The sequence below is a fragment of the Mytilus edulis genome, chromosome 14 (assembly GCF_963676685.1).
Source record: "Mytilus edulis chromosome 14, xbMytEdul2.2, whole genome shotgun sequence".
Lineage (NCBI taxonomy): Eukaryota > Metazoa > Mollusca > Bivalvia > Mytilida > Mytilidae > Mytilus > Mytilus edulis.
Genome location: NC_092357.1, coordinates 24,358,038 through 24,382,360, shown reverse-complemented (window position 1 = coordinate 24,382,360; position 24,323 = coordinate 24,358,038). Strand labels below are relative to the sequence as shown.

At 32.3% G+C, this 24,323-nt stretch overlaps 1 protein-coding gene across 1 annotated transcript in view; it reads left to right on the top strand.

Annotated features, from left to right (window-relative positions):
• The first annotated feature begins 2,525 nt into the window (after positions 1-2,525).
• LOC139503876 (chitin synthase chs-2-like) overlaps positions 2,526-24,323 on the top strand; it is a 28,381-nt gene continuing 6,583 nt past the window's right edge. The window contains exons 1-13 of the mRNA XM_071293853.1: positions 2,526-2,676; positions 6,719-6,809; positions 10,137-10,560; positions 12,995-13,953; positions 15,376-15,475; positions 16,038-16,171; positions 16,578-16,660; positions 18,640-18,748; positions 19,278-19,431; positions 19,984-20,191; positions 20,896-21,096; positions 21,616-22,013; positions 23,520-23,684. Coding sequence (XP_071149954.1) covers positions 6,730-6,809; positions 10,137-10,560; positions 12,995-13,953; positions 15,376-15,475; positions 16,038-16,171; positions 16,578-16,660; positions 18,640-18,748; positions 19,278-19,431; positions 19,984-20,191; positions 20,896-21,096; positions 21,616-22,013; positions 23,520-23,684 — 3,015 coding nt within the window. The 5' untranslated portion in view covers positions 2,526-2,676; positions 6,719-6,729. The remainder of the gene's footprint in view (positions 2,677-6,718; positions 6,810-10,136; positions 10,561-12,994; positions 13,954-15,375; positions 15,476-16,037; positions 16,172-16,577; positions 16,661-18,639; positions 18,749-19,277; positions 19,432-19,983; positions 20,192-20,895; positions 21,097-21,615; positions 22,014-23,519; positions 23,685-24,323) is intronic.

Sequence of the window (24,323 nt, the reverse complement as noted above, 5' to 3'; positions counted from 1 at the left end):
GAACGAACGGACAAAAGAACGAAAAGACAAACGAACGAACGGACGGACGGACGGACGCTTTTACAAGAAAACATAATGCCCATAAATGGGGCATAATAATTTGGGATTCCTATAAAATGTTTGTCAAGATGCAATAAAAGCAAACCATTCCGTAATTGTTTCTTCGGAGGATGTCTGAAAAGTTTAGGTTTTTTTCTAGACTATCGAGTATATAATTACCGTGATACGTTCTCATTCATTTTAGAAAAGCAGCAACTTATATTTCTAAAAGATATATCCACCAAAGTGAGAACCAGGCCAGGAAGCAGTTTATATTCCACACAAAAGTTCCTAAGCATAATTATAACTAAAAACATGCAAAATAGTTTGATAATGTTGGTACAAAATGAACCATAAAGGATCTGATATCATTTTTGGGTCTTGTTGAATATTTATTTTCAATGATAGAAAAAAGTTATAGACAACTGAAATAATAGGGCATACTTTGCTTTGTATCTATCAAATCAAAAGTGCATAACACGTACTTCAGAACTCCAGAGAACCATTGCAATCGGTTATGTACCTAAAAGTATGTTGATTTTTTTCGCAAACATGCCCGGCTACATTATTATTTTTACATTGAATTATAGCATACTTCATTCAAACTTACGAGAAAATGGCAATTAATGTCCATATTTTTATAATTTAATACCTTTAAAAGAAAATTCCCAATGCACTAATGTTCATAGTAAATGACTTTCCATTGAAAATTCTTAATATTGATTTTGATTGAAAATGGTTTAATTTTATTAACTCTTTCTTATTTTATCGCAGTATCTTAATACCAGTTCAAGTTTTGAAAAGTTATGTAATGTTTGTATAGGCACTTCCTTGTTGATTATTCAAATAAATTTTATCTGAAAAATTTTACACGTGCAGTAAATCAACACTTGTAGTAAATCATTGTCCACCTTCTATAGAGTTGAAGGGAAAGTTCGTCCTTAAGATTGTACTCCGTAAGTACAGAATAAGAAGATAATGATTTTGCGGACCGTCCGCAAAATCAAAATATATTTTTAATATATAATTTTCTTGGTCATGCATGAAATATTTGCAACTGCGCTGTAAACAAACAGTAAACATTCAACGTATATTCAATTTTAATGATATGGTTACCACTTTCTTTAATATCACATGTCTTAAAACTGATGTGAATGAAAAATAGAGATACCTTTAACTATCTTAACACAATACTAAATTCCGTAAATAACAAAATTAGCATTACGATATAACAAAAAGAAAACAACAACTGACTTGGTTAAAACATTGATTGAATTCGCCTATCAGACTCTAATGAATTCTGGGTAATATTTTTTCAAAAGTGTACACCAAAACGATATGATTGGTTGAAAACGTCCAAAACAATGAAAATTCAACCAATGTCGTGACGTTGTTTTCATTTTGGGGTACGAACAATGAAATAACCCATAGTCCTTTAGATTCTGAAACGGTCATGATGATGCCATTTTTCCAAAATTTGGTATTTCTGTAACATTCACCGTCGTTAACCCACTATCAATCAATCAATTAATCGGATTGACATTACATACATTAGAATAAAAACTATCTTTAAAAAAGATATCCGACGTATTTAAATTTGAGTATATGTTTAAAACTATCATTTGGATAACCTTCAGAAGCACAAAGATACCATTTAAATAACGTCTTCTCTGTTTGTGTTCAGTATTATCGGTCCTCGTATCTTTCTGTTTACATTCACCAAAACCCCGCGGAAATCTCACATGCGTAGGTGCGTTCTAAAAGTCATGTACGTTCGTACAACAAAGTTTACATTAAAAATTATATAATTGTCCCGAATAAACAGCTGTCACGGATGCAAAGAGCTATTGGACAAACAATTTGTTTAATAAATATATAAATCTTTGCAAGATCTAGTTCAAATATTTATAGTTTTTCACTTGCTTTCCATCACGATATAATTAACGAGACGTTTTTTCAAACACAACCAAATCACCCACCATGACAGCATTTTGTCCAATCACAGAAAGGATTTTCGAGCATGCGTATTCTGTTGCCATAGTTAAGCGTCCTTAAGTTCAAAGGGCACAAACCGAAACTATAACGACTACGTCGGAAAAATATATGTGGTATGCTTGCCAATAAGAAAAATCTTCCACAAGAGATCAAAAGTCACAGAATTAAACAACTGTCGGTCGCTGTAAGCTTTCAACAATAAGAAAAATCTATACCACATAGTCATATATGTATTAGCTATAAAAAGCCCCGAATTAACAAATGTAGAACAATATTCAAACGCGGGAAAACCAAAGGCCTGATCTATGTACAAAGTAGTGAACGATAACCAAATATGATATACAGCGACATATGCATATATGTGTCAATTCTTACGGTAAATTATATTTCATTGTTATGTTACAGGTGTATTCATTCCTTCAATAAAACAATCAAATCTAAAGACAGAACTATTTCAAAAAAATATTTAAAAATCAATCAATTGGTCGAGTGGGAACATTTGAATGGAAATTAGATATCAGATAGCGAGGTATATTTAAAACTATCCATGATCATGTATACCACTGCTAACATGTAAATATATGTGCATACAACCTAGTGCAATTTGGAATATCGTACTTTTTTGGAATTTTTGTTCACCATGTAAGTACTTCGAAATATGCAGTACTTATTTCGTTTTTTAAATTGGACAAGAAATGATAAAAAATTCAATGTGCATTTGTTGAAATGATAAGTTTCTATATTATCAGATTTACGAATTGTTTTTAGTTTTATTTTATTTTTAAATAGCCATTGAAGTATATGATTTATATATGTATATTTTCTGTAATAAAAGACAAGTGTATTATAAGTAAGAAAGACGGCAACCAAACGAAATACACGTTTTTAAAAATAAAGAAAAAGAAGGAGACAATTTTATTATGATTTCGAAATTCAAAATGTATTATGATAATTAAACACCACTTAAATAGATTACTAAATTTTATTAAATGTCAAAATATGGATTATTTTGCTTCGTAGCAGAATTGAGCTAGTTGAACTGGTGGGGTGTTGTCTCACTTGCAATAATACTGTATCGTCTTATTCTTATTTATTTTGAAATTCACCGGTATATCAGGACAAACCTAAGTTTACTTCTAGTCTCTCTTTCCTTAAATAGTAGCTACATTTCTCGTACGTGTTCCGTCTAGATTCTCTTGTGTTTTTGTTGTTGTTTTTCGAGATTAGAGCAATTATAAGCTTCTGTTTTCTTTTACTTAAGTTGGCTTTTTAAAGTTTTACACATAGGGAATTCGGGGAATGGATATAACCGTCTATAGATTAGACCTTTATTTTCCCGTTTGAATGGTTTTACACTAGTATTTTTTGGGGCCCTTTATAGCTTGATGTTCGGTAAGAGCCAAAGCTCCGTGTTGAAGGCCTTACCTTGACCTATAAGGATTAACTTTTATAAATTGTGACTCGGATGGAGAGTTGTCTCATTGGCAAGCATACCACATCTTCCTTTATTTATTATAAGAACAAACTGACGTATAAGTCACAAAATTTATAAAATTGACAGTGTTTACTTGACGTGCAAATAAAAATCAACTTTACTACTCATAAGTAACATAAAAAAAGAAGATACCAAAGGTTTTATAATTAAACTCAAAGGAAAAGAAACAAGAATGTGTCCCAAGTACACGGATGCCCCACTCGCACTATCATTTTCCATGTTCAGTGGACCGTGAAATTGGGGTCAAAACTTTAATTTGGAATTAAAATTAGAAAGATCATATCATAGGTAACATGTGTACTAAGTTTCAAGTTGATTAGACTTCAACTTCTTCAAAAACTACCTTGACCAAAAACTTTAACCTGAAGCGAACGGACGCACAGACGGACGGACGAACGGACGCACAGACGGACGGACGAACGGAGGCACAGACCAGAAAACATAATGCCCCTCTACTATCGTAGGTGGGGCATAAAAAGAAAAAGATATAGAAGTGTTTTTCAAACTATGAAAATTTTGCATTAAATATCATAAAAAAATCTGTATATGTGTACTCGTAAAGAAAACTATTAGGGGATAACAATATGTAGTAAAAGTACTTTTATGTTTGGGGTTGGAGGTTACTACACTTGGATTTTTTCCCTTGGACGCGCGATTCATTTTCCCTTTTTACCACATTTTTGTTCTTGTATTTTGTGTAGCACAATATCACTGTTAACTTCCAGTTCTCATCAAATATTCATTTTCATAATCCCCACCGCTACCACCATCCCAAACACCAAGGTTACCTCTTAATAATTGTGATTTATGCATAGTGTTCTATACAAAGGTCTTAATATGTTTACAAATGCATAATTCTGAAAAATAATTAATCTACTGGTGTATGGTTTCAAACAAACTAAATACTTCCTTGGAGCTACGGAGAATAATTTGACCAATGATCTTGAAGCTATCAAAAATAATTCCGCGAATCGTGTTCCCTATTTAGAACGTTCATTGTAAGTAACAAAAGAAAGAATAATCAATATTGTATCGACACGATTCATATATATCGATATTCAAACATTCCAAATATCCTATTTCAGTTTTTAAAAAGTCGAAATTTATTAAAAGGAGCCTTTAGCTATGACATAAATCTAGTATATTTCCAATGTTATCTACTTCAATATTGTGTAGACATGGTTAATGTATAGATATTCAAATATTGCATATATCTTATTTCAGTTTTTAAAAAGTCGAAAAATATTTAAAGGAACCTATCACATAAATCTGGTATATTTTCAACGTTATTTACTCGATGACAGAAGTTTAAAATCACCCTCATGTATATTACTTATCTGCAGATTCGAACATATTGGGTTACATTAAACAACCGATTTAATGTATGATTTTATACAAAATCATGTCTTTATGGATATACCTTTAAATGGATCATAGAACAGGTTGTATGTGCATGTAACTTAATAATGCAGTGTCATTTATTTGTTTTCCGATCTTTAAATCAACTGCTGTATACACAAAAGTCTCCATGTATTATATGTACATAAGATTACATTATACAATTCATATTGAAAAAAATAAATGATAAGATCAAATACAATTTAAAAAACAAATATTGAAAACAGTATGCGTATTTGCTGACTGCACTTTAATTTATTTACGAACAAAAGTCATTAATTCATTCTTAATATACTGACAAGAAAATGCTGTAAATTCCAAACGAGTAGAAATCGGCATGTGTCTGCAGGATAGCCGTCTCCTACTGTATTTGTTTCAAGTATTGCAAGCTGCTGTAAGAATTCTTACATACAAATCCCGTTAAAGTTTAACTTATGGCGAAACAGGGATTTTTCATTGTTTTATAGCACGTTTAATGTCTAAGCGAAAGGAAAAGCACTGCTTTATTTTACTGAAAAGTTAAAATTTCTACCAAGATTACTGCTTATATGAATAAAAAAAAGTTTGTAATAGCACATATATGTTTAAGGGAAGTCATTCTATTTTAAATTAATTATTTCTTAAATTCTTGTTATTGATAATGCAATTTTTATTAGGGCATTTACAAATCTTTGGTAAGTGTGTGTAAATCTTTTATCAATTACACCTTCCGTTGAGATGCTTTCCAATTAAGGGAATGACTTTATACGTTCGATAAAGTGTTTCGTCCCTTGTGCAAAATCAGAAGTTGTTTTTTTATTGAACTTTTGGCTTTTAACCACTTTCAACATTACTGTGCTTTTTCATGGCGGTCAGTTTTTATTGGTTGATTAAGCCGAAGTACCCTGAAAAAACACCGACCTTCGGTAGGAAAAATGGCAATCCTAACCATAGTTAAGATTGGAGTTGAACATACAACCAGGCAACCATCGAGGCCCCGTTTTTTTTTTAAATACATATATGCATATATGTCGGTTAAGTCGGTTAAGTTTAAACTCGAGGCGATTAAGCGCGAAAAAATACTTTAAAGTCACAAATTCATCAATGAAAACCATAGGTTGACTCCTAGATATTTTCATTATTTGTGTCTTGTATTATTGACGTATACATGCATGCATTTCCCCTTATTCGTATTTCATTATACATAATAAGTTAGTTAGGAAAAGCCTATAATATACAGGATTGACAAAAAAAAAATGTAAAACAGTAAAACCGAACACACCAAAATGCCATCACCTGACTACTCTGGAAAAAATACACATAAACACAAAATCAAACAACAACAACTAACAACGCAAAGTCAAGATACCCAGTCTCACTTGTTATCAACATGAAATGCAGTGGAGTTGGACAATTTTATTCTATATACGTACATATATAGATTTACATGTTGAACTGAATTTTAACACATATAACGTAACAGTTAAATATTTCATTGTTATATTAGAATTATAAAAAGAGGTACCGTAAAGGGTTGAAATTAGTTTGTAACGTCAAAATATATTTGACACTATGAATAAACAAAGATGCTGGAAAACATCAGTGAAATATTCAAATAAACTAAAATATCAGACTATATAGTTTACAATCTTTAACAAATTCTCTGTAAAGGAACTTCAATAATGTCTAGATAGCATACAGGACGGCAAATGATACGGTACCGACTACAACTGTTATAAAAGTTGGGGGCTTTCTTGATTGAGTAATTCTGACATTTCGCATTGTTTAAATGTATTCTTATTTTCTTTGTAGTGTTGTGAGATATGGCAGATGAATCTGAAATTAAAACACCCCCTAGGGTTTCTAATCTACACGAGAAAACACTGAAAACAGAACCAAAAGGGTAAATCTAAAAGTATTCATTGTGATAAATTCAATTACTTGTAGTATTTATATAGTATCTTAATATCTTTTAGGTAGCTGTGGATCTTTTATGTAGCCATACAAAACTTATTTATTACGATCCTCACCGTTAGGGAGCTACCATAATTATGATTGTATGATTTGGGGTGGGGTTGGTTTGGGAGGGAGGGCTAAGATAAAATTTGAAAAAATGCTGGACAGGAGTTTTGAGCAAAAAAAAAAGGCGGTATGACAGTTTATGTAAGAAAAGTCTGGATAAACTAATTGAAAAAAGGACCGAATACAGTGAAAAATAAAAAGGCAGGACAGAGATAACAAAACAATATGCAGGTCAATACTTTTCATCCTAGCTCTCCCATCCTCTCCCTTCCCATAAAAATCAAATGGTAGCTCCCTTATCGCACAACCGTCAATTTTGACGTAAAATTTACGAGAAGATCTACAAAACACTATGAAAGTTGTTTCATATTGTCAATTGTTTAATGCAATTTGTTATAATTCTAATTAATAAATATGAAGTTATAATTGATTAATATAAAACAGTACAGTTCAAGTCAGCATTAAGTCTTGGGTGTATTGTAAGTAAATCTTTAAATTGTTCCTTCCCATCACTTATAAGAACATTTTAATGACTCTTCATACAGGAAAACAGCTAACTTATACGTACACATGTACCAATTAATAAGTCTTAGTTTATAATGCGCCGGTCATGGATATAGAATCATATTCGAAACAGTGTGGTCCTGGCCATTGATTGACAACCTAAATTATCCCATTGACTGGGACAGATTAGATGAACGTTTGTCGGTAACAATCACTGCTCACTGTGTACTTGTTAAAGACACTGAATCTGTGGGGTCACCAAAGGTTCTCAACACCTAAATAAAGCAATTCGAAAAACTAATTCGGAATAATTCGATGTGTTGATTTATATCAATAATATAAATCAAAACATAAAGGTTATTGCTGAATACTTTTTCAAATTATTTTATCATTAAAGGCGTTAAGAACCTTTGGTGACCCCACAGTTTAAATTCTATAATAAGTAAGAAGTGAGCAATAGTCGTTACCGACAAACGTTCATCTAATCTGTCCCAGTCAATGGGATAATTTCGGTTGTCAATCAATGGCCAGGACCACACTGTTTCGAATATGATTCTAATATGAGGCCTCCAAATCACGCTGCTTTAATACCATCGAGACGGTTTCAGCTATTCAGATGAAGAACAGCCAATAGTACAATTCATGTACATGTATATGGGTTATCTCTCTTTTCTTCTCCATTTCTTTTAAGAATTTATTTTATTGATTGTTTATAAATAGTGGTTTTATGTAACTATCTTTAATGAATGTTAATCTCTAGATTACTTTTGATTTTTTGTGTCTTTTGGGGTAGCTGTCTCCACAGCTACTATGACCTTGTAAAATGGCCTTTGACTAATGAGTTTAGTAAATTCTTTTGGTATTTGTCGACTCTCTTCTATTATCATTTGATCAAGGTTCGGATAGACCGTTCTATTTAATTCTTTTTTTGATAACTAGTATTAAGTGATTCTCTAACCACTAACTGTTATCTAGATCTTGGTTATAAATGATTTTAACAATGCATTCATCTGATTATAAGAACTATGAATGAGGCACGTATATAACAAAACATATTTATAATCTTTGTTTTGATCCAGTTCAATTGTGATTTTGTTTTGTATAGGCCAAGCGGTTATAGTGAACATTCTTATTAAATACCTTTGATCAGCATAATATGTTGTTCTTTTGCAACTTGATCTCGTGGCTAGATTTGAAGAAATTGTATCGCCCATAATGACAATTAAAAGTTCATTACTATGATTGACATTCGTCTTTCCAATAAATCATCATACATTTTGTTAGACTATAATACATTTCGTGCGGCAGAAGCACTTATCTAGATTATTTCCCGACCATATACATAAATTATATTGTCTTTATCCTGCAATTTACACCCGACTCTTGAAAACATTTGTATTGCTACGAAAGCGAATGTCCAGTTTCTTCAGCTCAAACAATTAAATTTCATATTTTCTGACAATTTACATATATTTTTTGTTATCCTGCAATTTAAAACCGACACTTAAAACTATAGTTGCTAAAATCCAAATCGATGTCTCTAATTTTCAAAGAAATCGACATTGTTTAAACGTGGACCGCGAAGAGGTCACCAAAATGAACTGTTCCGCGAAAAGAAATAACCTAAATATCGCTTTCATGGAACATACCTGCCAACTTTTGAAAATGGCCATGGGGGTTTTTGTGCGCGGCACCATTTTTGAGGTTAGAATTTTTCGCGGCATTTTTTCGTGTGATGATTTGGCTCCTAAAAGTGTCCGACATACTTCTTTTTTGGGGGGTGATAGTTGAAGATGCTATTATAACCTATCTTTTTTTAAATTGTTTGATTGTTGTATTCTTTTTGTTGAGATAAACACCAGTAAGTAATAATTTTAATAATTTAATAACAAAAAAACACAACAATATGAGGGTCTGGAATGGGGGGGGGGGGGGTCTGTTGTTCTGTAAAAATTTAATTTTCACCACTTTTTTCTCTAATCTTCAAAAAATTAACCTCTTTTTTCTCTAATCTTCAAAAAATTTGACCACGCACTTCTCCAATTTTGATTTTTTTTCGCCCGTTATTCTCTAATCTTCATTTTTTAAGGGCATTATATTCTTTAATCATTTAACTCCATCCAAACCCTCATATATTATATAGATCAATATCACAAGCAGTACTAGAATGTTTGGAGACATCATTAAGGCCACCGTGGTCAACTTTAAAGTCTCTGTTGCAAACTTTACATTGGAAGCGGGGTAACAGATACATGTATTAGTTCAAGTGCAAATAAAGCAAAAATTCATATGTATACCTGTTATGTGTATTGTTGTTGCAGAATAAATTGAAATACAATAAGTAAACACATAAAGTGAGAACTGAAACGGGGTTTGTGTCAAAGAGACAAACAGTTACACCAAACCAAGGAGCAGAAGACCACTAATGGGCCTTCGACACAGCAAGAAAAATGGCACCCTAATATGTTGTAGTTTGCAAATAATGGACGTACTTCAGAGCGGTTAGTTTGCATGTCATTTATAAAGATCAAACATGTTACCGACAAAAGCAGTTTAGTGTACGTGATATAATTTTATGTTTATGGAACAAATGTATTAAATTTTAATCTTGTGGTATTACAGTAAACATTTTTGGGTTTTGATTTTATGATATATACATTGTAGTAGTTATATTTTAAATCAGTTCTAGTTTTGATTTTTTTAGAAATGATGAAGATGATGGAGAAAAGCAGAAATTCAAAATTAAACTAAAGTCGTCTGCGTTTCCACTGGATGAAAAGATTTTGAAAATCATCTTCGCCATCTTCCTGTTTATTATTGTGTTTGGAAGTTGCTTTATTGCGAGGATCACTTTGCATATTTTGATTTGGCATATCACTCCGCCAATAGAAACACAAGATTCTGTAATAAATACTCTTGGTGGTCTCCTTGTATCTAATTGTTCCATCTGCGATACCAGTACCAGTAATACGACCACGTTCTTACCTCATTCTGCAGCAGTTGACAATACTTGGATTTGGGCTCTATTTCTCGTCATAACTGCACCATATTTCCTTACATTTTTCTCGACTTTGTTTAGATTATGCTTCAAATCAAATGCACCGTTGAACTGTGGAGTTCTTTTGGCAGTAAGTATATTCATTTGAACTATTGAAGTATTTATTGAAAACCGTATTTGAAAAAAAACACGCATATGTTATAACCTTGCATTTATTTGGACTGCGGGGAAAACAAATACTAATATTGACAAACATTTTACAAAATCAAATTGAAGTAATCTTGATTCATTTTTTCTAGCTTTAGAAATAAAAACTTGAAAGTTAATTGATAAAAAGAGGAAAGATCTAAATTCATACATATGTCCGCTTGTGTCGTGTGTAATATTATGTTAGAAATTATCGTTGTATATATTTAACTGCTATTTGAATGGCATTTTTTGGACAATGAGTTGGAAGTATGTTTTATTCGGAGGGTGGCGGGATGGGGGGGCGGGGGGGGGGGGGGGGTTCCTTCATCGTTTTTTATTTTGTGAATATTATGAAACAAAATGAACCGTATGGATGTTTAGTAAGAACGTGTCACTCACAATTAAACACAAATTATGAGATGTGGTTTATCAGAGATCAATATCCCCGAAAGATATAAAGGACGAGAAAACAACTGTAGTCAGTATAGCCTTTGCCATAAGCTAAATCGCATAGTAGGCCCTGATATGTCAAAATGTGAAACAAACATAAAAAGAAAACCAATTCTTATGCAAAAAATAAAACTGAAATATGCCAATAGCAATAATTTACTCGGTAAATATATGGGTTAAAAATATCAACACTGCCAATACATAGGAATAGATCGGAATTTGTTTGCAATTTGTTTCTTCTGTCTTTTTGATTGTATGTTTGTGCTTAGAACCGAAATGGTAAGACAGTTTCTTTCTAAATACTCGATAATTATTGATAGCGAACAAACACGGACGTGCATTCTTTTTTAATTAAGCGTCATTTAGAATGAAATTCAAAACAATGTGGCTGTGGCCATTGATTGACACATTGAATTCATCCATTGACTGGGACAATTTAGGTGAACGTTTGTATGTAAAGACCCCTGCTCACTATGTACTTTTTAAAGATACTTAAACTATGGTGTTACCAAAGGATCTCAACACCTTAATAAAGTGATTCGAAAAATTAATCAGAAATATAACACGATGTTTTGATTTATATCAATTATATAAATCAAAACATAAAGGTTATTCCTGATTATTTTTTCGAATTATTTTATAATTAAAGGCGTTAAGAAACCTTTGGTAACCCTACAGTTTAAATGCCTATCGTAGGTACGTCGAGAACAGTGGTCGTTACAGACAAACGTTCACGTAAATTGTCCCAGTCAATGGATGAATTTAATGTGTCAATCAATGGCCACAGCCACACTGTTTTGAATTTCATTCTATATGTTTTGGAGTTTTTAAAGTGTGACTTTCATTTACGCTGAACCAGTACGCATGTTTGTAAAGGGACCAACTGAAGCCCGCCTCAAGATGCGTGATACTCTAGCTGTGATGATTCCCCACTGGTGACCTTTGATTGCTTTGTGATCTTTGGACGGGTTGTTTATAAATTGGTCGTTTTCATTTTTTCATAATTTTATTATGTTGTATAATTAGGTTGAAAAGTATTGTTACCACCGTAATACATTTAGCGCTATGAATTAACGAAGATTTTTTGTATACGTTATTGAGATAGCAACCCAAAGATAAAATAGTATGTGTAATAAAAGGTCAGCTAGAAAACAACTTCCAAAACATACTTCATATAGAAATAATATTTAAAATTTTTAGAAAAAACGATTTTTCTACAAACTGTTACATGTATATATTTTTTTTTATCAAACTAGAATTGCACTAGAAAAAAGTTATCTTTAGAAATTTGTGTTTCAAGTACATTGAATGAAGTAATGCCATCGTTCAAAGAGGGTATTTGAACGTATATGTACATCATATTTATAAAGGTTGGTGCTTCATTGAATGAATAGTTATTGCACCGGTCGAATATTTTTAAGTCGAAAGTTACATATGTGTTCACATCTTTATTCTTTAGTCAGTGCTGGATAGTTGTCTTCATTTACATAAATAAGGCCGTTAGTTTTCTCGTTTGAATTGTTTTACATTGTCTTATCGGGGCCTATTATAGCTGACTATGCGGTATGGGCTTTGCTCATTGTTGAAGGCCGTACGGTGACCTATAGTTGTTAATGTCTGTGTCATTTTGGTCTTTTGTGGATAGTTGTCTCATTGGCAATCATACCACATCTTCTTTTTTATATCAACGGTCGAACTCCTTATAGGTTCAATATTATCAAATTATCAAACAGCTAAAAAAAAAGCACACCTTTGTTCAACAGCTATATGAGGAAATTTACACATCGATAATAAAGCAGCTGCATAAATGGGTTTACTAAGTCGGTTCATCTAATCTAGGTCGTTTAAAGATTAAAAAATTGCATGATGTTTCTTTTACTTAATTTGTATATACATTTAAATTGATGTACTTTATTTCATTTTAGGTACTTTTGATAGAAACTATTCATTCGATTGGAATATCCATACTTGCATTTTTAGTACTGCCTGCATTTGACCCAGCTTCCGCTTCCGTTGTTTATTTGGCTGTTGCAGTAATACCACCTTTGATAGATATAATAGATAAAACCGTAAATGAACCTGAAGAAGACGACAATGAGAAAAAAACAAAACAATCTACAGGCAGGGAGACTTCTAAGCTTTCGTTTTTTTTCCCGATTTTTGGATTTCTACTCCAAATCGTAGGAATAGTTCTAATAGCTCTTTACATAAAGATCGGTTGGTTGATGGGTATGTTCTTCATGTCAGCCATTTTTACGTCCATTAAGTATTGGGAGAACTTCGTTGATATTGGAGGAGACAACCCAAGGTTCCTTTGTAAGGTGAAATGGGAACTGCATAAGGGAAGAACAAAAGTAGCGTGTCTCGTCAACATTTGGAAAATATTCGTAACTTTCATTGCAGTAATGATTATTTTTTCAGTCCAAGGACAAGACTCTACATCTGGTTTGAAGTCGCTTTTCAACTCTGGGATTTCTACATTGACCTCTGCATTTGGAGATCACACATTTGGAATCAATCCAATCTGCACGAATCGTGCTCCATTCATAGTAGCTGTTATAAGCATATGTTGTGAATACCTTTGTTACAAAGCTTCAAAAACTGTATGCGTGATAAATTGCCAGCGTGTTGGCTTCAGTATTCCTTTAGTTGTAGTACCTATAGTTACGACGTTAACGTTAGTTAGCATCATGCACCAACCTGAAATTTTGAAGTTTAGCTCTTGTGATTTGCTATTTTCTACCTGGTGTGTAAAAGGAATTGATCAGTTGATAGGAAACTGCACTGAATTATTTGCCGCTTTCTTTGTACTTATTGCTTCTATACTTTTGATTACCAGACATATATGGAAAGTCAATGGTTACAAACATGGCGAAACTGCAAGGTAATTACCTCAATGATATCTTTCACCAATGTTTTTTTTTATAAATCTTCAGTATTTTATAGACATGCGCGCACAGTACAAAATTCATGTTGGTACCATTTTAAGATAGTATCTTAAAATGCTTTAATCTTAAGAGTAGGTAATGTGTGCTTGCACAGTTGTATCAAATTGACATCTAAAATAAGCATACTTTGTATTGAACTTTCAATGCGTTTGGAGCGTCATTAAAATGCTTTTCTGAATTAATATTCAATAAAAAAAATCAAAACCCACAAAGTATGTAATAGTAATGGGTTATTTCAGAAACTCTTTGGACAGAATGGGCCAAACCTATAAATAACATTTAAAAGTCAACTTTGACTTATGTGGTATACTATAAAGCCAGACTTAAGCAGCACCTGCATTGAAGCATGTATCTACCAGTTGATACGATATTAGGGGGCTTGCTTTTCCTTTCATGTTTTTTTATAGAGGGTTGTTGCTCTCAAGAAAACTATAAACAAAAGATTTTACCTGGTAAAAAAAAAGTGGAAATCATTCTTTTAATTTTTTTACGGACGCATTTCGAGTTGGTGAACCGTTATTGATTTTTTTTTCCAATTGACATCGTATATATTCGAAGCGTCTTAACCACAATCCCGTCTGATCCTTCCCCGTAATGTGACCTACCAATTGAGTCTTATCATCGGCATTGTACTTACATGAACAGCCCAACATATGTCACATGTAGGGCAGAATCTGCCTACCGATACACATGAAACCTGAAATCTCCCCTGGGTTTTGCTGTGTTTCAGGATGCTTAGTCTTAGGTTTCCGATATTGTGTTATGTTTACTGTTGTTTGTACAAATGTATATTTGATAATTGGAATATTTGCCATGGTGTTTCCAGCTACTTTTCGTGATGATTGGAATATTTGCCATGGTGTTTCAAGCTAATTTTCGTAGAATGATTTTGAAAATTCCTTAAGAATCTCTTGCCTCTTTTTTAAATTTGTCAATTATCTGCAACTTTATAAATTAATAATGAACGAAATGTACTATTAAAATCATAATCATAAAATAATTTTGAAAGTTACAAAACCAGAAATAAATATTTATTAGGTAAACACGGCATTAGTATACAAAAATTAGAAGGCTTCATTTAAACTACAAAATGTCGTGTACTAAAACACTCTAAATCAAAACATATGAAAACAATTTGACAATGGTTTAAAAGTTGTTATTAGCATTAGATAAATCGTCATTTTGTAAGCACAAAAATCAGAATAAGATGTTTAGTATTTCGGGGTGTGGTGTATTTTATTTTAATAATCAAGACATTGTTCGCGGCGTTCAATAAATTTAATATAGATAGTTTAGGCACTTAACTATGTAGTACTTAAATAAATGCTTAAATTTTGTCTTGTATTATCTTCTTGTAGGATGTTTGTTTCTAATTTCTACTGCGGACTATTTATTGACCTCTCGCTGTTACTGAATCGGAGGAGAAATGACAAGGAATATAACAGAATCTTTTCTAAGGTATTCATTTCAAACATAATTTTTTCAACAAGACATACATTTGGAGATATTCATTCGGGCCAATATCTATTCAAATTGGTATTTATTAGGTACACACTTTTCTTCAAAAAGTTATTAGTTTTTAAACTATTCCTTCAATTAAGCATGTATTTTGGTCATTATTTCTTCAGCAAGTGATTCATTTGAAACGCTTTATTATTTCAGCAAAAGATTGATTAAATACATCATCCCTTCAACCCGTATTTTTCAGAAAGACTAGCTCCTCAACAATCTTTAAATTTAAGACACTATCACGTCAATAAAATATTTCTCTAAACTCTGTCTCCATTCAAATAACATTCATTCTACAAAAGTTTATTTTTAACTGAAACACTTTTGAGCACAGATACTATTGATAATGATAAGGCAAACGAAATCTTACCATATTTTAAATGAATATATCTTATTATTTTTCTTTGCCAATGCCCTTTTGTTACGCATTTCCAGCTTTACTGTTATTATGATACTTATTTCAACTAGATAGTTATTTTTCATAAGTTGTTAATTTTCTTTCAAAACCTAGGATACTGACACCAAAATTCAAACAGCTAAAGACGAGAAGGAACAAAAACAACCAAAGATGTTGTATGCTTGTTGTGCAACGATGTGGCACGAAACAGCCAATGAAATGACACAGCTTCTGAAGTCAATATTTAAGTAAATACAATTTATATTTCATTACTCAGGGAGATATTATTAGGATTATTCGAAAAGCAAGAAAATAGATTGGTTAAGATTATTCGTAAAATACGGAAATAAGTTAGGCGTAAAGCGCCGGGCATTCAACGTTCTTGCGTATGAGTGAGGACAGAACTTTAATTTTATCGTTTTGATGTATTAAACGACTTTTTACTAGAGACCAAATACTTTGGATATATGAGAAAATTATCACCGAAAAAATAACAAAATGTATCAAATCATCAACTGGGTTCGCAAGTTTTTAGTTTTAAATTGTTCATTATCCAAGTTTCAACTATTTGTTTCCATCACCATGATATAACCATTAACTGTAAGGCGATGTAAAACACACTTAAATCAATCGTTTGATTTCAATAATTTGTAGGCTAGACGCAAACCAATTTAGGAACAAAATTAAGGATGACTTGTTAATGGATGAGGATGCAAAAGAAGATTATGACCTCGAAGGTATTGTGAACCTAAGATGAAGATAACGATATAAGCATTGTTGCCTTACTATTTTGTGTTTTAAATTTAGGATAGTAATTTGAGCTTATAGACAAAAGAACATAAATTCTCTTACTTCTCTGTCATATCATGATTTTTTTTTTCGGGTTTCAGATGTTTTTGTTTTACAACTGAGTAACATTGCATCGTTGCTTACTTTTATGTCTGTTTTATTATTTTAACAAGTTTTATTATGATAATACTGACATACGTTAACTTAAAATAGTTTTGATTTTTCGTCCTTTTTATTTCGTTAATATCAACGAATAAATTATACAAACTATATCATCATAAGCATAATATTTGCAACTAAAGTAATCTTTAAACGTTTCCTCGATGAAAACAGACAAATCAAACCACCGTGTAAAACGCCACATGCAGTGTGTCTACCATGTTTGACACGGGACGGCAATTTGATCAATTTGATGCGGAGAAAAACGTTTTATAATAATTTATATAAAAGATAATTTCTATCATGGAATTTTACCGAATAGTAAAACATATTCTCATTTACATTCTCAATTCTATAAAACTTATTTGTTTCATACCTGAACAAAATTTTTTTCCCTATTCAGTCGCTATCATGGTCATGAAAAGTCACGGCTATGACTCAATGCACCCAAACATAGAGCAAAATCACAGACCGACCTCCGTATACGTATAAGATTTGCTCGTAGCCATCAACAGTCAATATCCATCAAGTTGCGTCACAGGTTTTCTCTACAAAGAACGTACGTACGCCACGAAAAGCACTGGAAAAATACAAGAAGTTCCAGGTTGTAGTTAGGAAACCAAGACGGATTCAAACAGAAAAGTTACAAAAGCAAAAAAAACTGTTAACCATAAAATCAGGATGATTTTATCAAATGATACCGAATAGTTTAAATCCATTCTTGAAATAAGGCGTTGTAACTTTAATTTAGTCATGGACCCCTGATGTCGAGGGTGTGTTGTAGTAAATACTATTCCGAATTAAAGTACACTTTTTTATGTCTGTGTCAATGTTCAAGGTGCCATTTTACATTATTTTTTTTTCAAACTTGTGCCATTACTTATCGAATTTTCTTTTTTCTTTTTTATTATGATCGAAATCGCGGTAAAATTGAGCAAGTGTTAAAATAAAGAGTGTAGTCACAGTAATGATTTGGACACGAATAATGCATTCAATGTTATCTCCTTAAAAGATGAACATAAGGAATATATTGCAAAATGTTACATCGTGATGGTTGGAAAAGAAAAACATTATATACCCTATGAAAAGTGTTACAAAGTGGGATTTTCAGTAGTTTATTTACCCTTTTAACTCAAAACCGTATGAGCTGCGTAAATCTCGTATTTTGCGGCCAGTATGTCGACTGAGCATGCGCGAAAGCCTATCAGACACCGATCGATAACGTTCCTGAATAAAGTTTTTTTTTTCAAAAGTAGGCGTATTCTGTGGGAAAAAGAGATTGTCCCAATGAAAAATTTAGGAAGTAAAAAAATCTACGTGTATATATGTCATATCACAAATATTTCTGACTTTGTATGGTTTCAGAGGAGGCTCCATGAAATCGGTCACTTCCTAAATCTCGTATTTTGCGGCCAGTATGTCGACTGAGCATGCGCGAAAGCCTATCAGACACCGATCGATAACGTTCCTGAATAAAGTTTTTTTTTTCAAAAGTAGGCGTATTCTGTGGGAAAAAGAGATTGTTCCAATGAAAAATTTAGGAAGTAAAAAATACTACATATTTATGTCATATCACAAATATTTCTGACTTTGTATGGTACCGAGGAGGCTCAATGAAATCGGTCACTTCCTATTTTGGTATAAATTTATTTAAGTTTTAATACATATGACAGTAGCGGAGCGTGTGCTATTGAGGCCTGCAAATCAAAATATACTTAGTATACATATAATTTATTTTACATATATTGATTAATATTTAATTTTATAGCTCAAGTTTTCTTTGATGATGCCTTTATTCCTTTGAAAGACGGAGAAAAATATCCAGAAGTTAATAGCTATGTAAAAACATTCATCGATTGCATTTATGTGGCTGGAAGGTAATGGATTTTCGAATAAATGTTTTATTTTTTATATAACTTTGTTTCAATTATAAACAACATATACGGGGAAGTGACACGAATATAATACAAACCTTCCCGATGTTACACATAAAGAGACATTATTTCAAAATATAAATTTTGCAATTTTTTTGTCAAATTTTGCATGTAACCACAAATACATGTAACAATGAAAACGAAATTATTGTAACATAAAATTTCGATTGGAAATTAGGTCCCTGTCCGGAAATGCAATTATAATTATCACTAATTATTTGTTATTTAAAATGCCTTACTAAGTCAGGAATTTGGCTGTTATTTTCCATTCCTTTGATGTGTTTGAGCTTTTGATTTTGCCATTTCGTTAAGCATTAATTTATTATACACACATTTTGTCTATATTTGTATAATAATAGTTTTAATTTTAATAATGTTTTGCGATACGCCTTAAATATTGTCCACAGGCATTTATTCAACAATTTGTCACAAGTGACTGTTTCTTTCAATAAATTTTCCCCTTGGTTTTCAGAGAAGTACATGGTGATGAAGTAAAGGTAGATGATGGAACCATGTACAGAACGCCCTACGGAGCAAGAATTGAATGGGCTTTACCAGGAGAAAACAAAATGGTCGCTCACCTGAAAGATAAGACAAAAATTCGTCACAAGAAACGATGGAGTCAGGTAAAGTCAATCCAAATTATACAATCTTTAATATTATCAGCACACAATCTTTTTCCAATATTATACAAAAAGGAGACGATATTTAAAGTGGAATTTAAAATCACCATTTATAACACGGTTCCCCGTAAAGTCGTGCCCTTATTTGTTTTGTCTTTTTTTTCAGTTTTCTACCGTGTTATCGTACAAGCTGCTGTTCATTTTGTGTCATTGGTTTATGTTTGTTATATTTGTTTTTCGGAAATTGGTTTTGTTATGAATTAGAATGATTCATGTTTCTATTATTTATTATTTATATCAGGGAATTTTAAAGCCGACTATACAGTAAGAGCTTTTCTCATTGTTGGGGACCGTACGGATGCCTGTAATGGCTTCATTTGAACTGTGGTACATAGTTGTCCCATTGTTAATCATACCACATCTCTTAAACTTTTTTAAAGAGACATAAATAAACACAGAGAGCTTAAGTAATGTTATAGGAATACGAACCAACTTAAAAACCAGGTTTGCGATCCCTAAATGTAGATTATGATGCATTTTTATTCATTCACACAGGTTATGTATATGTATTATATTTTACAATGGTGTATACAAGAAAAGTATGGTGATAATGGGAAGCAAGAAGCCTTGGATAATACCTACCTCTTAGCTCTCGATGGAGACGTTGATTTTGAACCAGAAGCTGTACTTAGTTTGATGAGAAGAATGAACAAGTCAAAGATTGTCGGAGCAGCCTGTGGAAGGATTCACCCTATTGGATCAGGTTTTACTTTTTACCTTATTTCATTTACAATAATATTATTTTCATATTGATTAACCCGAAACATATCTCTACAATTAAAGTTTCATTTGTGATGCTCGGTCCGAAACATTTAAAACTATTTAACACCGTACAATCTTTTCAGAGCTGACAAAACCGAAAGGATGAAAACGAAAGACATAATGTTATAAACTTATTTATTTCATACTTTGATGGTTGTCTGGTTTATAGTGATATGTTCACCTTGAACTTCTCAATCAGACAGTTCAATGCATTGATAATAGACATGGACATGTTGGATGCATAATCTCGCAGACAATTTGATTCTAACGAGGACATGAAACTGCTTCCTCACACATAGGTAGTGGCATCTTCTCAATCCGTTTAAGAACCATTGCAACAACTAAAAAAAGTAAAACGTTAAGTTGCCTGATGTAAGGAATAATTTACTGCCCTATCCAAAATATTCTCTTTCTTCATCATTAATCGGATTTTTTTCCTGTTGTTACGTACTATTGGCATTTTGAAGGATTAAATAAATAGTATTTGGCTTCTTCGTAAAAATCTCAAACAAAGTCATTCATACGATATCCAATCCGTCATAATTCACCTGTAGATCCCATTATTTTGAATATAGGGTTTTTCATACTGTAAACAAAGGTAAATTAATATTGCATATTTAGTGACCTGAATGCGTTACTTTTCAGGACCAATGGTATGGTATCAGAAGTTTGAATATGCAATCAGTCATTGGCTGCAGAAAGCAACAGAACACGTGATTGGTTGCGTACTTTGTAGTCCAGGATGCTTCAGTTTGTTCCGGGGTTCCGCTCTAATGCATCCAGAAGTGTTACAAAAGTACACAACAATTGCAAATGAAGCTCAACATTATGTTCAATATGATCAAGGTATAATGACATTTGAATCCTTGATCATCCTTAACTTTGTAATTCAATGAGCATATAAACTGTTGGAACATCACTGATAAGCAAAGTATATTTTATAAGGTTTTTTTCTAATGTTTTTTTGCGTCTCATTTACTTTTATCAGGTAGAACATCAAAATTTATGTCATGCATATCTAGTTACCTCCTATAAATGAATACATTACAAACGCCTTCTTCTACAGAAGATCACTAAGACCTATATATTACTCAAAAAAAAATGTAACTATTTGTGTCATACTGGTTGTGTCTTGTTCAGAAATGAGATATTACATGGCCTATTTTGTCATTTCAGTTCCTTTGTACATTGCTGTTTTCTCACAATTTTTAACCATTGTGTACCTAAATTTTATCACTAAAAGCTTAGTTGGGATTATCCAATATGCATGCTTGACTGACACTACACTGTGAATGAACATTAATACTAAAATTATTATAAGATATAAGCACTTCTGACTTAATTAGTTTTACTGATCTTTTCTAGGTGAAGACAGATGGTTATGTACGTTACTGCTTAAACAAGGATGGAAAGTAGAGTACTGCGCAGAATCAGATGCTTATACCTTCGCACCGGAAGGGTTTTATGAATTTTACAACCAACGCCGCAGATGGACACCTTCTACAATGGCAAATATTCTCGATATCATACTTGACTGGAAAAACGTCACAAAGAAAAATGAGAATATATCTTTTTTGTACATTGTCTACCAGATGAGTTTGTTCGTATCCACATTGTTAACACCGGGTACAGTATTTATGATTATCTTGGGAGCGATTATTGTTGGTTTTGAAGAAATACCACCATATGTGTCCCTTCTCCTGAATTTGTTTCCTGTCACATTATTCCTGCTAATGACTCTTTATGCATCATCTCAAAGACAGGTTAGTTTCATTATTTAGTTTTGTCAAATAAATAATAAGATTTCGTATTAGGTAACTTTACTGATACCTTGTAATCGTGTGATACATGCTTGCTATCTAATTGACAGCTTTCGAGTTCCTTGCATTTCTGTTACAAACTTTGATTTCAGTGAACTTCATTCGTTCATTATGAGGCGTCGTCACTTCTGTTCTCGTATTAAGGGATCGGTTGTAGAAAATATGATACTATATTGTACGGATAATCAGCAAACTAAATTTGTATAGTTGGTATTCACATTGCTATCAAACGGAAAATGTGATTCTATCGAACAAAAGCAATATCTGTTTTATCCTGCATAATGAAGAAAATAAAGGCGATTGGTTAACTTTGATAGTGAAGGGTTACAGACTTCTAAATTACGTCATTTAGGCGCGTTTAGTGTCAACAGTTGAGATATACTCGGATATAAGTCTGTCCTTGTGATGAGATATCCTTAATATTTCATTACATCGCATTTCAATTCATCGTAATGAAGACATTGAAATCTTACAGATTGTCAAAAGAAGGCAATTCTGATGACAAATACAACCAAAGAAGATATTGCATCAATACATCGAGTATGTTAAAAAAAATCAACAACTGTCGGAAATACTGCAAACTATGCTGTTCTTCCAGTGGGAATATGGGGTTGTAGAACGACCCTCTTGCGTGTTCTATAGCTTATGACAAGGTTTTAAATTGATATTAACTGTTTGTAGTAGTTGCCCTATATTTGAACTTTTGGTCCTCAGTGCTCTTCAACTTTGTACTTGTTTTGGCTTTCGAACTTTTTTTCATCTGAGCGTCCCTGGTAAGTCTTGTGTGGACGAAACGTACGTCTGGCGTATAAAATTTAAAACCTAGTAACTTTTGTTAGCTATTATTCGTGTGTTTCTCTGTCCTATATGTTCTGCCAGTTATTTGTATTGTAGTCTTGTCATGTAATGTTGTCATTTTTATGTTATATTTTACATTGCCATAAAAGCGGGAGGTTTGGCATGCCACAAAACCAGGTTAAACCTATAATTCTTTTCGTAAAATGTCTTGTATCAAGTCAGGAAAATGGCCATTGTTATATTATAGTTCGTTTCTGTGGGTGTTACATTTTAATGTTGTGTCGTTGTTCTCCGCTTATATTTGATGCGTTTCGAACAGCAGTATACTACTGTTGTCTTTATTGAACAATGCAGAGATTTTTGTTCCCTAGTATTTATATTTCTCATAACAACAGATGCTCACCATGGCACAACTGGTCTTGCTCTGGGTTTCTGAGTTTTTGTCGTTCGCTCCCGGTTGTTCTTTTATTCTATTGTCTATGAAAACATGAATTTACAATTCTTGAAAATCGAGATATTAATACTTTTAATACTTTATAAACTGTATTAAAGATATACATGTTATATGTTGTGTATAATTCTAATTGAGGGATAGGCTCAATGATCCTCTTTTCTAACAATTTTTTTTCGAATATATGCTTTCTGTTATAGCTTCAATTAGCTGCCGTGCTATCAGCCATTTATGTTATTGTGATGATGATTGTAATGATTGGTGTAGTAAAGGATGCTATAGAAGAAGGACTTTGCTCAATGACGACCATTTTCATCATATTCGTGGCAGGTGTTTTCGTGGTATCGGCTTTAATTCATCCAAAGGTATGAAATGTTAGAAAAACGATTAGATGTGATGCATAAAATCATGACATAAGAATCTAAAGTTTCTTAACTCACTCATAAAATAAAATTAACAAGATTTCTTTACTGTAGCAAAATGAGGATATAATTTGATTTTCAAAATGTTGAATATGAAAAAGATCCTTAGCTCCAATAGAAATTGATAAATCGGAAAGACTGTATTCATGGTATAAGGCAGTCAAACTCATTTGATATCATTCAACCTCATGAAGATTAAAAGCATTCTGTCTCAGAGGAGTTGATATTATACTATGTAATTGACGGACGATGATCATTTTAATACTCAATCCCAGCTGAGCAGTAGATAAAGAGGAACAGCGCTTTAATGTCCTTATGATACTCTTCAAACTAGCAATACGTAATACCTTACTGCTAGGACAATTGTTTTAACCTTCAAATATGTTCTCCTCTTATGTTTGATGTGTTTCCCACAGTTTTAGTTTGTAACCCGGATTTGGTTTTTTTTTCTCAATCGATTTATGAGTTTCAAACAGCGGTATGCTACTGTTGTTTTTTTTTAAACTATTTCAATTAATAGTATTTCTTAACCAAAAATATTAAGTTAGATTTCATATGCTTTGCAATTAAATAGTTTGCCGA